Source organism: Dioscorea cayenensis, chromosome 8 (genome assembly GCF_009730915.1).
Source record: "Dioscorea cayenensis subsp. rotundata cultivar TDr96_F1 chromosome 8, TDr96_F1_v2_PseudoChromosome.rev07_lg8_w22 25.fasta, whole genome shotgun sequence".
In the NCBI taxonomy this organism is placed as follows: domain Eukaryota; kingdom Viridiplantae; phylum Streptophyta; class Magnoliopsida; order Dioscoreales; family Dioscoreaceae; genus Dioscorea; species Dioscorea cayenensis.
The window spans coordinates 6,335,091-6,350,153 of NC_052478.1; the positions used below are offsets into that span (position 1 = coordinate 6,335,091).

The window sequence follows — 15,063 nt, forward strand, 5'->3', positions numbered from 1 at the left end:
ATATTTTTCCAGCAGTTTTTAGCAGCATTTTTCTTCCTTTTCTCTAACAAAAACAAGTATCGGATCGATTGTTCATGTCACAGGCCTCTTGCCTCCCAGCTAGATATTCTCAGACTACTTTCGCTGTTGGATACCATATAATGTTGCCATAAAAAGCTGATGGTATCTTCAGCTCCTCATGGGGAAAGAATTTGTTCCAATTCGTTGCATACAATGCGGTGAAATATGACAGTATTCGAAAGTATTGCAATCTTTCGCCTTGGCCCCAATTGAGTTGTCTCTTTGAAAACAAAGTTGTATTCATCACTAGCTCCATAAGCAAAAACAATGTCCGGAAACCACCCAAGCATAGAGACTGCACATGCATTCATCAAATTGAGAGCTTTTTTCATCATTGGGTTTCTCAAATTTATGGACTGCAGAGAATCGACGAGACTGATGTCCATCAAGTGTCACAGCAATCCAATTAAAAGGTGGCACCGTCTCATCGAGATCAAACTGAGAGAAAAACTTCTGCTGCCGATTTGCGTGATATTCCATTGATTAAATTCACACCTTCGCAATGAGAGAGAATCGCGATAGAATGAAGGCAGAAGAAACACTAAAGGGTGCACAGTTGGAAGGTACAAATGAGATGTTTTCTCAGCTCGGTGTAAACTATGATAAGCTGCCTACGATATTTAGAAAAGGCACTTGCATATTGTCACGGGCTTGTTATTTGTTCAAGGTTCCGTGTGGCCCTTGGTTGGTTTTTGTTCACACTTCACGTGTTTGAACAAAGTTCAAACCAAACCAAGGCAGCCTTCCCTCTTAGAATACTTAAGAATTACAAGCTTGCAAGAATGAAAATGTAAACTTGGCAAGAAAGTAAAGCAAGTAAGCAAGAAAGTAAATATGCAAGAACACAAGTAAATAAACAAGCAAGAAGATGAGGAAAAACCTCTTGTATAATAGATGCTTGTAATGAAGCACTCTTGTGTGTCTTTACAACTGTCATGAGGGGTTTATATAGCCCTTCACCTAACAAATCAAGGGCTAGGATCATTTTGATCCAAGGGCTCACCCAAGTAATATAAAATATTCCCCACCAACCCCCACTAATTCTCTCCACCTACCACCAAATCATGACAAATATGGAAAAAGGTCATCTTTGCCCTTGCATGTTAGTGGAGAAAATTGTGGAGTGTGACAATATACATGGATAAGGTGGAAGAGATGGCAAATTTGGACAAACACGAAAATGTTGTCGAGAGGCTGACTCTAGGACAAGTTAACATAGTGGGCCCAGATTTTTGGAATGAGCATCCATTTATCCTTGAAGACAAGTAATAGATGGGATGGGTGTGAAGATTTTTTTTTGGTCAAATCATTTATCCTTCATTGTGCAAATACCAGCTGTTGCTTTCCAACAGATGACATGAGGTTCACATTCACCACAGTAAGGTTTGTACAATGCTAGCAAGGATTGATTCAATAACCATGTCAAGGGAAAAAAAGTTTTGAGAATTGTCTAAGTTGAAGCATTGCATTTCAAACAACCTTGTTCATTAGATGCAGATACACACAGGTTCAAGAGGAGTTTCACAGCATGTGGCAGAGAGAAATTTTGCTTAAGAGATGATGTCAGATTGATCTTATTAGCAAATGTTGTGTTACAAATGAAAAACAGGACATTGCAAGTTGCAACTATGACTAAATTCCATACTTATATCATTCTGATTTTAAACCTAAGATTCAAATTTCAAAAACAAAATGGAAATGAAGAAAAAATGGTCAGATTGTTTAAAGAAGCCAAGAAAGCATAAAGGAAAATCAAAACAATATTACTTACAAGAAAGAAGAAATGAATGGTCATCACATCTGAAAATAAGATCACAAGAAAATAACACCCCAACCGTGGAAGTCGCACAAGCTTGGTTATTGCAACAAAGACACATCTGCATTAAGATTAAAAAAAAAATAAGAACAACGTCAAGCCTGCAGATTCAAAATAAGAAATGGATCATTGATAAGATAAACATAAAGCAAATTAAAATTTTAAGTATAATAATGACCCAAATGCAGTGCTTGACGAACACAATCTAACTATTGAAGCACCAATTAAATAAAAAATAAATTCTCAAAATTAAGGGACTTTGTGTCTTATTACTGACACGCACACGAGCGCGCACACATTTTTACACCTACTTCAGTACATTAATTAGTTAGGGTCTAAGGCTCTAAATTGAAAGTCAAAACTGTTGATCATGATCTACACACTTGAAACATGCGATAAAAATAAAAAGATGAATGATGACCCATGTACCATGAAAGACAAACCATATATGTGCATAAATTTATATATGTCTATGCTTCTAAGAATTCTCAGAGAGTTGGACTATAAAGTGTCAAAATAGTTTTACTAGGCAATCCCTGACGTAAACAAAAGAAAATAATCATACTTACCAATGGTAACATCATATGTTCAGCAAACTACTGAAATAAAGGACCAAGCTAAAGCTCCAAACACCAAGAAAGCCATTGGGGTGTTTGGTGGTGGTTGGCAAAAGTTGGGATAAATTGGGTCAAATTTACTTTGATACAAAACTTCAAATTCAGTTGACCCAAATTTTACTCAATACAAGTTGGAATGAAAAATCTTAATTAATCTTAATTAAATTAATACTATTCTGATAAAGTATTGATATTCATTAATAGTATAATATCTTTTAAAATCAATTTAATAACCATATTCATTTATTTAATTAAATCATATAAAAAAAACCATCACCAGGTCAGAATGACTTGGAATGACCTAGATCTTCCGAAGTTATTTCACAACCAATCACACACTAAAGTGATCAATATTTTTGTTGTTGGTCTACAAAAAGTTGAAATTATGTGCTATACTTTCGCTAACTACAATTTAATGTCTGAACTAATCCAAAAGAGAGATCCCTTGCCAGTGTCCAAAAATCAAACAGTTCACCAATTCCCTTTATGTAGGTAATTATCTGAAGTTATAACCCCATTGATCTCAAAACACATATAGTTAGCCAACCCCAGATAGTTGGTTTCATTTTGAAGTTGTGGCTGTGAAAACTAAACACTTGTTAATAGTCAAATGGAACTTGAGCTTAATTCAGCTGTAATTCAAGCATCTCACAAGCCAGTTATTTGTCAATCCTAAATAGGAATATCCATTATTTCACAGAACAAACTCATATTTGGTCTCTGATACTGGTACATATTTATTATGTTCATCCAAACTTTAATTTAATTCTCAGTTAGACTCAACTCATTTACAACACTACCATTAATTAATCAATTTGTTTTCTTTTGAAGCTCAAAGAATATATCATCATCATAGCCATGCACCAACCAGGTAGTATTTGTCATTACCGTACACTTCACAATGCCCTTCCTCACCACTTCTGCATCTTTGCATATTTTCTTCATTTATAAGCAGCGCTCACTAGAAACTCAGAGTCAAGTTTACTGTAATTGCACACTACATTACTACTGTTATTTGTAAGCAATCCTCACTAGATCCTTGAGCAATAATGTCTACTTCAGCTTTCCAATTTTCCCCCCACATCTAAATGTTATCTCCACTACACGCCTATTATGCTAAAGCTTTCTTCCACCCAAGCAACTACGCAAGCAACAGAACAGTACACGCCTAAGGTTTAAACACAAGACTAAACAAATGATAGCAAATAGAAACATTTGCTCAATTTGTGTATCATACACCCATTTTGTTAGATATGTATCAACCAATTTCGCAAAAAAATTATATCATAGAAGCCAAATGCAAGAATCATTAGGAAACAAAAACATCTAACAATATAAATAATGTGATAGTGGCGAGATTGCTTGTAAGTTATGGCAAGAGGCAAGGAAAACATTGCATTTTTATGGAATCCAAATGCACACATGAATTATCTAATTTTAATAACAAAGATATATATATATATATATATATCCATTGGGAAAAAAGGCATTGACCTTTCTAACGAATGCTGTATAACAAGAAAATATTTCACATGTAAACACCAAGATCAATTATGAAAACAGAAAGACAATAATAAAATTTAACTTACATGACTAGCATAAATGGGATAAACAACTTGAAAATCAGCAGAGCAGCCATTAGAAATGGCTGCAATAACAAAGAGAACACATTAGCACTCGGAATACAAATTAAGCATAACAACTCCAGAATGAGAAAAAAAGGAGAATATACAGAGTGCAGATTCTTACACTGAAGACTGTAATGAAACGATAGACAGATGAAATTTCGAAACTAGCAATACTAGCAAAGTTACCCGTTCCAAAGAAAGCAACATTAAACAAGACCATCTGCAGACAACAACCACAACATAAGTTCTGAAGTCATTGGATGTGTCAATTGACAGCAACACTACTAGAATAATGAAGAAGAAACAACCATAACATAAGTTCTGAAGTTATTAGAAAAACAACCATAACACAAGTTCTGAAGTCATTGGATGTGTCAATTGACAGCAACACTACTAGAATAATGAAGAAGAAAACAAACATAACATAAGTTCTGAAGTCATTGGATGGAAGAAAACAACCATAACATAAATTCTGAAGTCATTGGATGTGAATCAGCAACACTACTAAAATAATGAAGAAGAAAACAACCATAACATAAGTTCTGAATTAATTGGATGTGAAGAAGAAGAAGAACAACAACATCAACAACAACACTACTAGAATAATGGAGAAGACAACAACTATAACATAAGTTCTGAAGTCATTGGATGTGAAGAAGAAGAAGAAGAAGCAGAAGAAGAAGCAGAAGAAGAAGAAACTATACTATATTGACTGTGTAGCAGTGAGCTCACTTACATATATAGACTTGAAAAGAAAGAAACTATAACAATGATGTTTGGTCAATTTTAATATCAGAAAGAAAGGTTTGGAAAGAAGATGACAAAGGCTTTAATTAGTAGTGGACTCAATATTTGCAACAAAATGCTCCCAAAAATGGGTAAATACATATTATGCAGAAAACAACAAGTGTAGACGACTTTTCTTTTACAAAATAATATTGACAACTTTTAAATAATCATCATCGTTGAATTTGTTAAAGAGGCAGCTTTTGCAGTTGCAGAGATGATCTTGCAAAATAATATTTCGTGAGAACCCAGTTTTTCCATGCCATCATCTCCAAAGAGACCATACAATACTTAAAACCAAAAAAAGGGATTAATAAAGCAAACTTGATTTTTAAAGAGTATGAAAAGTAGTAGCCTTATTTTATGCAAAAGAAAGGTAGAGAACAATATGTGTGCTCTCATAGTCATATGTGTATGCTTTGCCATAAAAAATCAATAGAAACATTTAACACAGATCAATAACATGAAAACATAAGGACATAGTGGCACTACAGCTAACATAGGTCCAAGAAACAAAGTAAGTGCTATATATTATTAGGTTATAAAATAAATTAAAGTACACATAGATTTATTATACTTAAATATAGAAAGAAATGAAGTGAAATCCAAGGATGATGTGATTTAATGGATCAATCTGCTTTAGGAAAAAAAACCTACAAGAAATGCAACCAAACAAAATTTACAGTAACAAAGGATGAACAGTGTAAATTTTCATCATTAGAAGACAACCTTGTTCTTTCACCGCTTGCTAAAAATTACCAGCTGAGAATTTTTTTTTATAATTCAGTGCATCCTCTCTCACCTCCTATTGAACTAGCTTATGTCCATCTCACTAAATTCACATATTGAGATTGCTCTTCCTCATCTTGCCTTCCCTACTAATAGTTCCCACAAATAGTCATTTTCTCTCCACAAATCCTAGGGTTAAAATAGTTAAAAACAAAAGGAAATAAATTTAGAAGTGGCACCCATAATTGTAATGCATACAATGGGTCATAGTGGAAAATATCAAAACACTTTCAAAACATCAAATTAAAGAAAATTAAGCATCATGTCTATAAAATACTGAATAAGAAAAAAACCTACAAATATCAAAGGAATCCTCAGGTCAAACAACTGCAGGTTTCTTTCATCATTATTATTTATTGTTGTAACCTCCAGGCTTTCAATGTGACCTGCAGCATCCTTGCCTTCAGTCAAATTCAGAATTGCACATTCAACTAAAATCCAGCCCATAAGTACCAGTGAAAGTGCACTGTAGAATAAAGCTTCATATCTGTACATAGCCAATAAAGAAGGAATAAACTTCTCCTGGGCATTCAAATTTCTCAAAAAAGAATTTTACTCTAAAATAGAATATGCTCATAAAGTTATCTACCCAATAGACAATAATAAGAACGGTGGTGCCAAACCCAAGAAGATAGAGGTCAAGCGTTCCAAGAGGCCACGTGGTGAAAACAAAGGCATGAGCAACGAAATGCCTGTCGAGGAAAAATGTCCCAAGTAAACATCACCATCTAGAGAAGTCCATTGCAGGGACACAAATATGATTTGGAATAATAGATTAAAAAAGTACAAGGATTGTATTCATATTATTTTCCTATCATAACTTAAGCCAAGAATCAAGATTGCCATGGGTGCTCTTTCTCATATGTAAAAAGCTTAGAACAAATCATGGCAAAGCAAAAACATTTACTACTCTTAACAAAAATTTGTATGCCCAAAATCATATGATCAAACTAAATTGATAGAAGCAAAATAGAAAATACTGTCTAATCTCCAGAAGGCATCTAAGCATCATAATGAAATATCAACTGAAACCAAAGTGGAGGCAACCATGTTACAAACAGTTGAGATTCATGGATAAAATCCAAAGGCAACAGAAATGCTTAGACTAAAACTGCTTACCAATTCTGCGAGTGTAGACATAACAATCAAGACCATAACATTTTCCAAATCAACTGCTAACTCAATAGAACATGTTGGTAGATGATAACGATGTCAGGACCAACACCCTATGCAATGATTTAAGTCATTGAACTTCAAACAAACATAATCACTTATGCAGCATCAGGTAGTACATGGGGCACGCAACCTTGTTACTTGGTTTTATGTACCATTTTCAGAAACCACTACCAGAGAATTAAGATTGAATTGTATATTTCTCTCCTTGAAAATTTCACAGTTTTACAAATTTTCCAATAAGAGTTTAAAGAACAGTGACACCCCTTAACTACATGATATTATTTGACCATAGGAAACCTTGATATGATTCTTCTAAGGATGTTCTCCCCTCAAACAGCCATGACCACAAAATCAGGACTATGCTCATGTAAATTGATAAAGTTTTTCATATTACCACCAAAAGAAACAACATTAGCAAGAGACAGCAGAAAATATGAAAGATTCACAAATTTGCAAGATTTAGAAATACATCACTAGTGCGTAATGTCATTACAAAGTCCAAGAATACTATGATAATAAATACTAGGCTAACATTTGGAACATATGAAGTGGAATTTTTAAGGATAAAATCACCAGCTAAGGACCAGTTTATCAACTGGTGTGCCATCATTAATTCCTTCTCTCGAGACCTGTGAGAAGTAGACAGCCAGATCATCCCTGATGACGACACAACCAGAAATACCTACAAATAAAAAAGAATGAAATAATAAGATATCTTTACAAGGAAGACATTGTATGGTGTTACCTGCAATGTGTACCTGAAACTGAAAAAGCAAAGGAATTCTGGTTCGCGTATCGTGTTGGGTAAAGAATAACAAAAACTTATCACATTTATTGCTAGAACCATACCATCTGGCTGCCATTCCTATCAACACTGCTAGAGCTCCACTGAGAATTCTGCGCAAAGTTACATAAATCAACAAATTTTATTAATGACCTTATCAGAAACAGCTGGCAACAACCATGTTTAAGAGCTAGATATCCATAGTTAATAAATGCCATGCAAGTTGTTACTGAATGAGTAGAAAGTAAAAAAGAAAAACATATAACTTCTGGTAACAGGAAGGTATAAATCACAAGCGAATGAGAATTACACAAGATTGGTGTTATCAGGAATTTCTGCAGGCATCAAAGTAAATGTGGATATGAACCAGCATGCCATCCATATATAAATCGCCATAAAAGATCTTTGAAGCCTACACAAGAAAATAAATAGTGCCACCACAATTCCCACGGTAAGAAAACACCAAGTGTACAATTTTCTTTCAGAAAAGCTGCTGACCTGAATTAGTAAAAAAAACAGTCAAGCTAAAATAGAAAGAATTGTGCAGATGCAGCTGACGACAAAATTCCAAATAGCATGCCATACCAGGCATTCAAGAATGAAGATCGATAAAGTTGATATGCAAAGAAGCTTCATACTAGAGCCAAGCTTTCTACTAGCAATATCTCTCCATACTGCCTTTAAAAATGGAACATTACTAAAAATTTGCGTCCAAAGAAAAACAGTCATAGCAAAGTAAGCATGATACAGAAGGGGAGCATTCTCCAAATACATGATGGTGGAAAGTAAACAGATTAGCAGACATCCACCTAGATGCACCTGCAAAACAATGGTATACAAACACTTCAGAATAGGGAAGGAACAGTTATAACGCGATAATGCAAATACGAGAATAATCCGTCTGTCAGATCCAGAGATCAAACAAGTTATGTATCAAGAACAAACAAAGCATGGTTGTTGCTTCCTGTTCAATATTTTTTGAAAGAAGGTAAATTCTGAAATTGGACAAAGAAATATATTGTTCACTATGAGTTGAAATTTGCATGGTTGGCAAACCCAAGTGAAGAAAAAAATGAGCTAACCACATTATTTTACTACAAGAAATTCAAACTGCAAATAAAAAAAGAAAATAAAAGGGGGACAAAGAACATAAGCTAGCCATTAAAACTGGACAAATAATAAATTTGTTAGGTGGTTAATACATGAAAAGAAATATGCATATATACCCTCACAAAAGATCATGTATGGCATATACGTATCCCCATCATTATATGCATATATGCCCCTGCAAAATTTCTCCTAAATGGTGCTTTTAAGGCGTATTGCAGATTTTCTTAGTGGTGGATTTAATGGATTGACTTCCAAAGTTTATAGATTTGTTTATAATCTTACCAAACTTGTTACCAGTGCATTATTAATCAAATGTAATGTTGCTATACTACCAAAGAAAAAGACCAATCAAAGGGAGAAGGGGATCATATTGGACCTGGTTACAAGAATAAAAGGTAATATATAGGGTAAAAATATCTTTAGAAGAATTTCTCAGTTGACTGTTTACTGCAGGGGCATATATGCAAATAATGGGGTTGTGTGTACATATGCAAATAAGGCTCAAGTATATGTGCACATATGATATTTTGTGGGAGTATGTGCAAATATAATCTTTTAGGTGAGTATATGCAAATTTCCCATACATGAATAGGGAAAAATTCTGTTGATGAAAACAAGGAATAAAAAGTAGATAACAGAATGCTTATGAACACAAAAGTTTAATAGCACAGCATATCCATACCCTTTTTATTGTGCTTCCAGTTCCAGGTGCTACCTTCTGTTTCCTCAGCGAAACATTCGCTGATAAATATGTATATGACTGAAGTACATGAAGTATGAGATTGACCATCCATCCAATGTACCCAAGAGTAATCACAGTCATGAGCATCAGCCAATCATAAGTTTGAAAGTAATGAAGGCCCGTCAGAGCCAAGCTTCTCAGTTTTGTGGAGGACTTCATAGCAGCCTCAAAATTCCTTTCAGATATAAGATCTTCAATCTCACTTAGAATTGATGAATAATTCATCAATGGTTTATATGGCCTGAAGTGCAATGAATTCAACTGCTTCAAATCTTCATCTTGAATCAAGGAAAACTCATAAGGTGATGAAAATTTCATATAATTCTCCCCTTATTTTATTAATAACTACTGTGAAGGTGATGTGTAGAAGAAATCAGGTTTTCTCTAATTGATCAAAAGAGAAAATAATTTTCTCAAAACTTAATGTGCACCAGATACAAACAAATGAAACCAAAGTTATGGAAAAAAAACAGATGAAATAGTGGAAAAGTAACTCAAAGGCTATAATTCTTAAAATGCATACATGATAAAGGAAAAAAGCTATGATTTGGTTATGAAAAGCAAGTAAAATCAGTAAAGTAGGACAGAAATCAGAATTCCACATACAATAGTGACTTATGAGAACTTTATGCCAGCATAAAAATTGATATTGAAAGCAACTCTATAAAAGGATACATGATTTGCGAAGGAATTGATTCAGAATTTGCTTTGTATTTGCCAGAGCAGCCTCAACTTCATCCGCCTAATTAGAGCCAACAAAATACATAAGTGAGAGAGAGAGAGAGAGAGAGAGAGAGAGAGAGAGATTATAATGTAAGGAATACAATCAATATAGCTTACAACTTCTGATCTGACCTTATTTAATCTGAGATAATCCAGTGGCAAATTCCCAACAGAATTGACAGGACAAGGTAAACCAATTAGAGTCGCCTGTGGGAAAAATAAAGGCAAAAGAAGAGGCAGAACAAAAATTATTCGCGGAAAAAGCAGTAATATAAGATTCAATAGAAAGTCTGTACCATTAGAGGTGCTATATCAGCTTGATTGACGTCAACTCTTTCTATGCCAGTGAGACCCCACTCAACAGGCGTAGGCAAATCATGCCCATGATCATCAACAAATCGAAAACCATCATCTGATTGGCTACTATGAAGCAACCACATGGGACTCCGAATCCCAGCTCCCCAAGCAACCAATGGAGTATCAGTGTTGCTAGGATGCCCGTCTCCATGACTTCCTGCCAGTCCAATCATAATCATACCAGAGCATATACACACATCAAGCTGAAAATCAACAACTACGGCTTGAAAGCCAATTTGAAGGGGAAAAAGGGAAAGAGGGGGCCTAAGATTACATAAGAATAAATTCCTTCAAGAGGGATCGATGTAGAAAGCTAACACACAAACCTGTTATGAACAATATCTAAAGCAAAATTCAGCAACAACTTACAGAAGTTCACAATGTACACTTTTATACTCAGATACCTGGCAATTCCATCCCACAGTTGACATTGATATGGCAAGAGTTGTAATAGACTAGCATGATTTCAAATTACTTCAATCTGTCATGCTAAAGTATACCGCTCAAAGCAATGAATTTCAAGAGAAGCTATCAACCAGTAACATGTACCATAAGCAATTGGCTTAAAAGAAAGCACATAACTAACACCAGAAAAAGCTAGATACAGGACTTGGTGCATAGAAATCAGGAAACAATAGGATGTGGCTTGGCCAACTCATGTCTACTGTTTTCAAGCTTGAAGAGAATAAATCATTTTATCAAAGGATCAGGAAACAAAATCAGTCTGGATCTGATGCAGGAATGATTTGGAAGATAGCAAACTAAAAATAGCAGTATTTGCTAGAGGCAACATATGGAGGCAGTCAATCGATATAAATTGAGTACCCCAAGTTTCAAATATTGCTATTGACATCTTTTTATCTTCCTACTTTAACTTTCCTCACATTTTTTCCCTTTTCACTAGTCACTTCCTCACTTGGATGCCTGTTGTACATAAAAATTGTATTATTATCACCATGCATTTAGCTAGTGATCCATCATTAATCATGCATTTTCTTAGCCTTTGTAATGATTTCCACTTTCTTTTTTGTACAAACTACTCCTTTTAGTTATTTTGTTTGTAGAAGGCTGGAGCTGACCAAGAAACTCTGATAGACTGAGGACCAGCTTCTCTAAGGCACCACTCACCTGTAGTCTGTGAAAGTACTTGTGGTCTGTAAAGTTAACTAGGGCCCAATTCCTATCACTGGCTATAAAAAAGCATCATGAAAGGGTTTTGAGGGGAAGAAAAGGCAAGGAGCAAAAAGAAGGCAGCTGGAGAAGAGAAAAAGGGACTTCTGAAGGCTCTGAAAGGGGCTGAAGAAGGAGAAGAGGGCTAGAGAATTGAAGATCAGATCTTTGAGGACATCATAGAGAGTTTTCCAAGCCCTGTTGTGTTTTGTCTTTACATAACCTTTATTCTTCCTATTTATCTTTGTAATTGAGACATGGAAGTGTAAAACTTCTCTTTAGGTTTGGGATTAGCCCAAAGTAGTGATTGTTTGATGTGTTGTTACTTTTGTATGGATCTTTTGTGCTTAAAGGTAGATTTCTTTGAGTTGGCTTTTGATTCAAGTATCATAGCTTGTGAGTGTGAAAGCCTTGCTTGCTTTATCTCAGAGATCAAGGTTAACTGAAAGGTTAATCAAGGTCTTGGACCCTCTTAAGTCACCCTGAATTTACTGAAAGGTAATTCTTGAGGGTTCATCATATAATCATTGATCTTATTAGGGTTTTGAAAGGGTTCATCTACTATGAAAGTAGGAGATGGCCTAATCAAGACCAATTTGTTATCTCTTGAAAGAGAGTGACAAGTAGTTGAGGATTATTACCCTTCAAATAGTATACCCAAACCAAGTTTAGATCCAAACACATCATTCATTGCACTTTGTGGTGAGTTCCCAAACCTAAGTTCATCTAAATCTGAATCCTAGTCCACACCCCTGCATCTCTGTATTCCTAATTTGTGTACTTTCTGCTACTTTGTTGTTTTTATTCTCCCATTTTTTAATTGCCTAGATAGCCTATTGTTGCAATAGATTAGTAATCGCGTTTGGTTCTCATGGGATCGATAACTTATTTACTACTTGACAAAACCGTGCACTTGCGGTTGTGCAACAATGACATGTTTAAAACTTCGAAGTTAAGCTTCCACGCCCTCACTAAGTAGGTATAACCTTTAGGGACCTTTTGAGGTAAACTTCTTCTTCACCCACAATCATTAAGTTTAATGTTTGTGGGGTTCTCAGGTAAATCTCATCATGTTTAGCACAATGTTTTTGGCTCATCTAAAGTTAACATTAGTAACATTCAGATAACGCTAATTGCCTTATCCAGCTAGTATATGTGTTCATTAAATATATCAGCAAGCTGATTGGGCCTCTAGCTAGTTGTCCTAATTTGGCCCATCCAAGTAAATACATGAGCACAACATTAGCACTTATGTTAAGGGGAAAAATAAAAGCTACCTCAAGCGAGCCCCTAACCCAATGGATATTTACAGTTTGTGGTTACAAATACCATGCTAAAATTGACTGGTGTAAGTCACCATTAGAAGTTCATTTCCAAGATTTGGTGACTTGTGAAGCATATGTGGGCAGCAGAAAATGGAACCTAATGATCTATTACAGTTGCAACTTGGGGATCATGGAAGCAATTCACTGATACAGTATTTATAGAGCCAAACAACGCAATAAATCTAGTTCTATAATTTAAAAGTGTATTGAGCATAGTCTTAATGTCTTCCAGTGACCCTGTATTCATTATATGTTAGTCATTCAAACAAAGTAATTTTTTTGCAAGCTGCAGTCAACATGCTCAATCATTATAGCTCCTACTTAAGGTTTTGTTAAAAGCCAAGTCAGAGATATTGAGATCCATAACTTGAACTCAACCATTACAATTTTTCTAGATCATGAGAAACATCTAGTGTTGACAGCAACTAAATGCAGGAAAAAATTCAAATTTAGATGCAGTAGGAGCCATTATGAACATAATAAATTACAGGAGGAAAATACATAGAAAAATTTTGAAGAGCAATTCAAATGTTTCCAAACCTTTGTCACTCATTCCATGATCAGCTGTAAAAATATAAGCAGTTTGGTTGTCATTGAAGTAGCTTTCAACAAGATTATAAACACTTTCAGCAATATGATCTACAACTTTGACATTGTTAAGATAGATGGATGAGTAGGGACGATGTGCATGACCATTGGTATCACAACCAAGTAGATGCAGAAATACAACCAAATTATCCTGCAATAGTAACTGTTTCAACTTTGGATCTTTATATGATCTATTTAGAAGGCTCTGAAATTGATCAAATGACCAATGGTCCAAAAAGGCAGCATCTGAAATAAAGCAAGAATTGTTTTAGGTCAACTCCAGTAAATATTCAACAAAGACATATAAATGTAAAATTATTTACACAATAAGGAATAGTAATATTTAATAATACTAAGGTATCAAAATTGTTAGAAAATTTTTGTATATCATTCTTCAGTAAACCAAACTTCAGATTCAACCAAGATTATTTGAGATTTGCATATAATATTTAGTAGCACAATCAAAAGAATGCATGCTAAAGAAGTTCCGTTGACTAACTATCATACACAAATATGTATTCCATTTAAATTTGAAACTGAAGATAAACAAAAAACAAAAGCAGAGCTACTCCAATTCTTTGACAAAAAAAGCTAACTAATATTTGAACCTTTATTGCCATATGTATATTTGCGATGTAAAAAAAAGTTTAGGTTCCAAACGCCAAGTAGTACTTAATTCTTCCAGACCGAACAAATCCTAATAATGTCAAGAGTCATCTTTTACAGGGTTTAAACAATTAAACCAATTGTGAATTTTCATAGATAGGCATATGCATGTATTTATGCATAGATAAATGCAAACATATCGTAACCACTCCCAAGACAAATCAGAACTTACATTGCATCAAGATAAGGTCAAAGACGTGTCAGCTCAATTACCAAACAAATAAAAAATAAAAATAGGTCTAACATAATCATTAAACGAAATCATGTACTCAGATCAATTCAATCCAATCAAATCATGCTAAGCCTTACCTATTTCTTTAGCAAATTAAATTTGATAAAATCTAACATAAAAAGATTAATCAATAACTTTCAGCATTCATAGATTTAAAACAAATTATAGAAACAAACTAGTTAAATCCTTAAACTTCAGATGAAACCACCCACATTTTTTGTCTGAGTTACTACTAAAAAGAGTCATCATTAATTTCCACAACTAACCTCACAAGTTTCAAAAAATCTAACTCATGGAAAACAAAGGCTTCATGTCCTTAGAAGTCAAATGTCAAACTTATTCATCCCATAAGTTATACTAAAAAGAGTCATGTCCTTGAACTATATCCCTTTTACAAAGAGTGAATTCCTTGTATAGAAGGAGTTATAAGTGCTAATTACATAAACTACCCTTGACAGCTGTCTAAAGAAAGGGCAGCCTTGGTAAAGAAATAA

The 15,063-nt window shown here is 34.4% G+C and overlaps 1 protein-coding gene across 4 annotated transcripts in view; it reads right to left on the reverse strand.

Annotated features, from left to right (window-relative positions):
• Positions 1 to 15,063, reverse strand: part of LOC120266901 (GPI ethanolamine phosphate transferase 1) — a 41,077-nt gene that overhangs the window by 9,713 nt on the left and 16,301 nt on the right. For all 4 annotated transcript variants that reach the window (XR_005538305.1, XM_039274554.1, XM_039274555.1 and 1 more), the window contains 14 exons: positions 13,624 to 13,917; positions 10,528 to 10,745; positions 10,364 to 10,438; positions 10,184 to 10,250; positions 9,449 to 9,780; positions 8,242 to 8,475; positions 7,967 to 8,154; positions 7,631 to 7,769; positions 7,446 to 7,554; positions 6,286 to 6,388; positions 5,994 to 6,183; positions 4,243 to 4,341; positions 4,083 to 4,141; positions 1,832 to 1,937 (listed from right to left, as the gene is read on the reverse strand). Coding sequence is in view for 3 of the 4 variants with exons in the window: in XM_039274554.1 (XP_039130488.1) it covers positions 1,832 to 1,937; positions 4,083 to 4,141; positions 4,243 to 4,341; positions 5,994 to 6,183; positions 6,286 to 6,388; positions 7,446 to 7,554; positions 7,631 to 7,769; positions 7,967 to 8,154; positions 8,242 to 8,475; positions 9,449 to 9,780; positions 10,184 to 10,250; positions 10,364 to 10,438; positions 10,528 to 10,745; positions 13,624 to 13,917 (2,213 nt within the window). In the remaining variant the exon portion in view is untranslated. The remainder of the gene's footprint in view (positions 1 to 1,831; positions 1,938 to 4,082; positions 4,142 to 4,242; positions 4,342 to 5,993; positions 6,184 to 6,285; positions 6,389 to 7,445; positions 7,555 to 7,630; positions 7,770 to 7,966; positions 8,155 to 8,241; positions 8,476 to 9,448; positions 9,781 to 10,183; positions 10,251 to 10,363; positions 10,439 to 10,527; positions 10,746 to 13,623; positions 13,918 to 15,063) is intronic.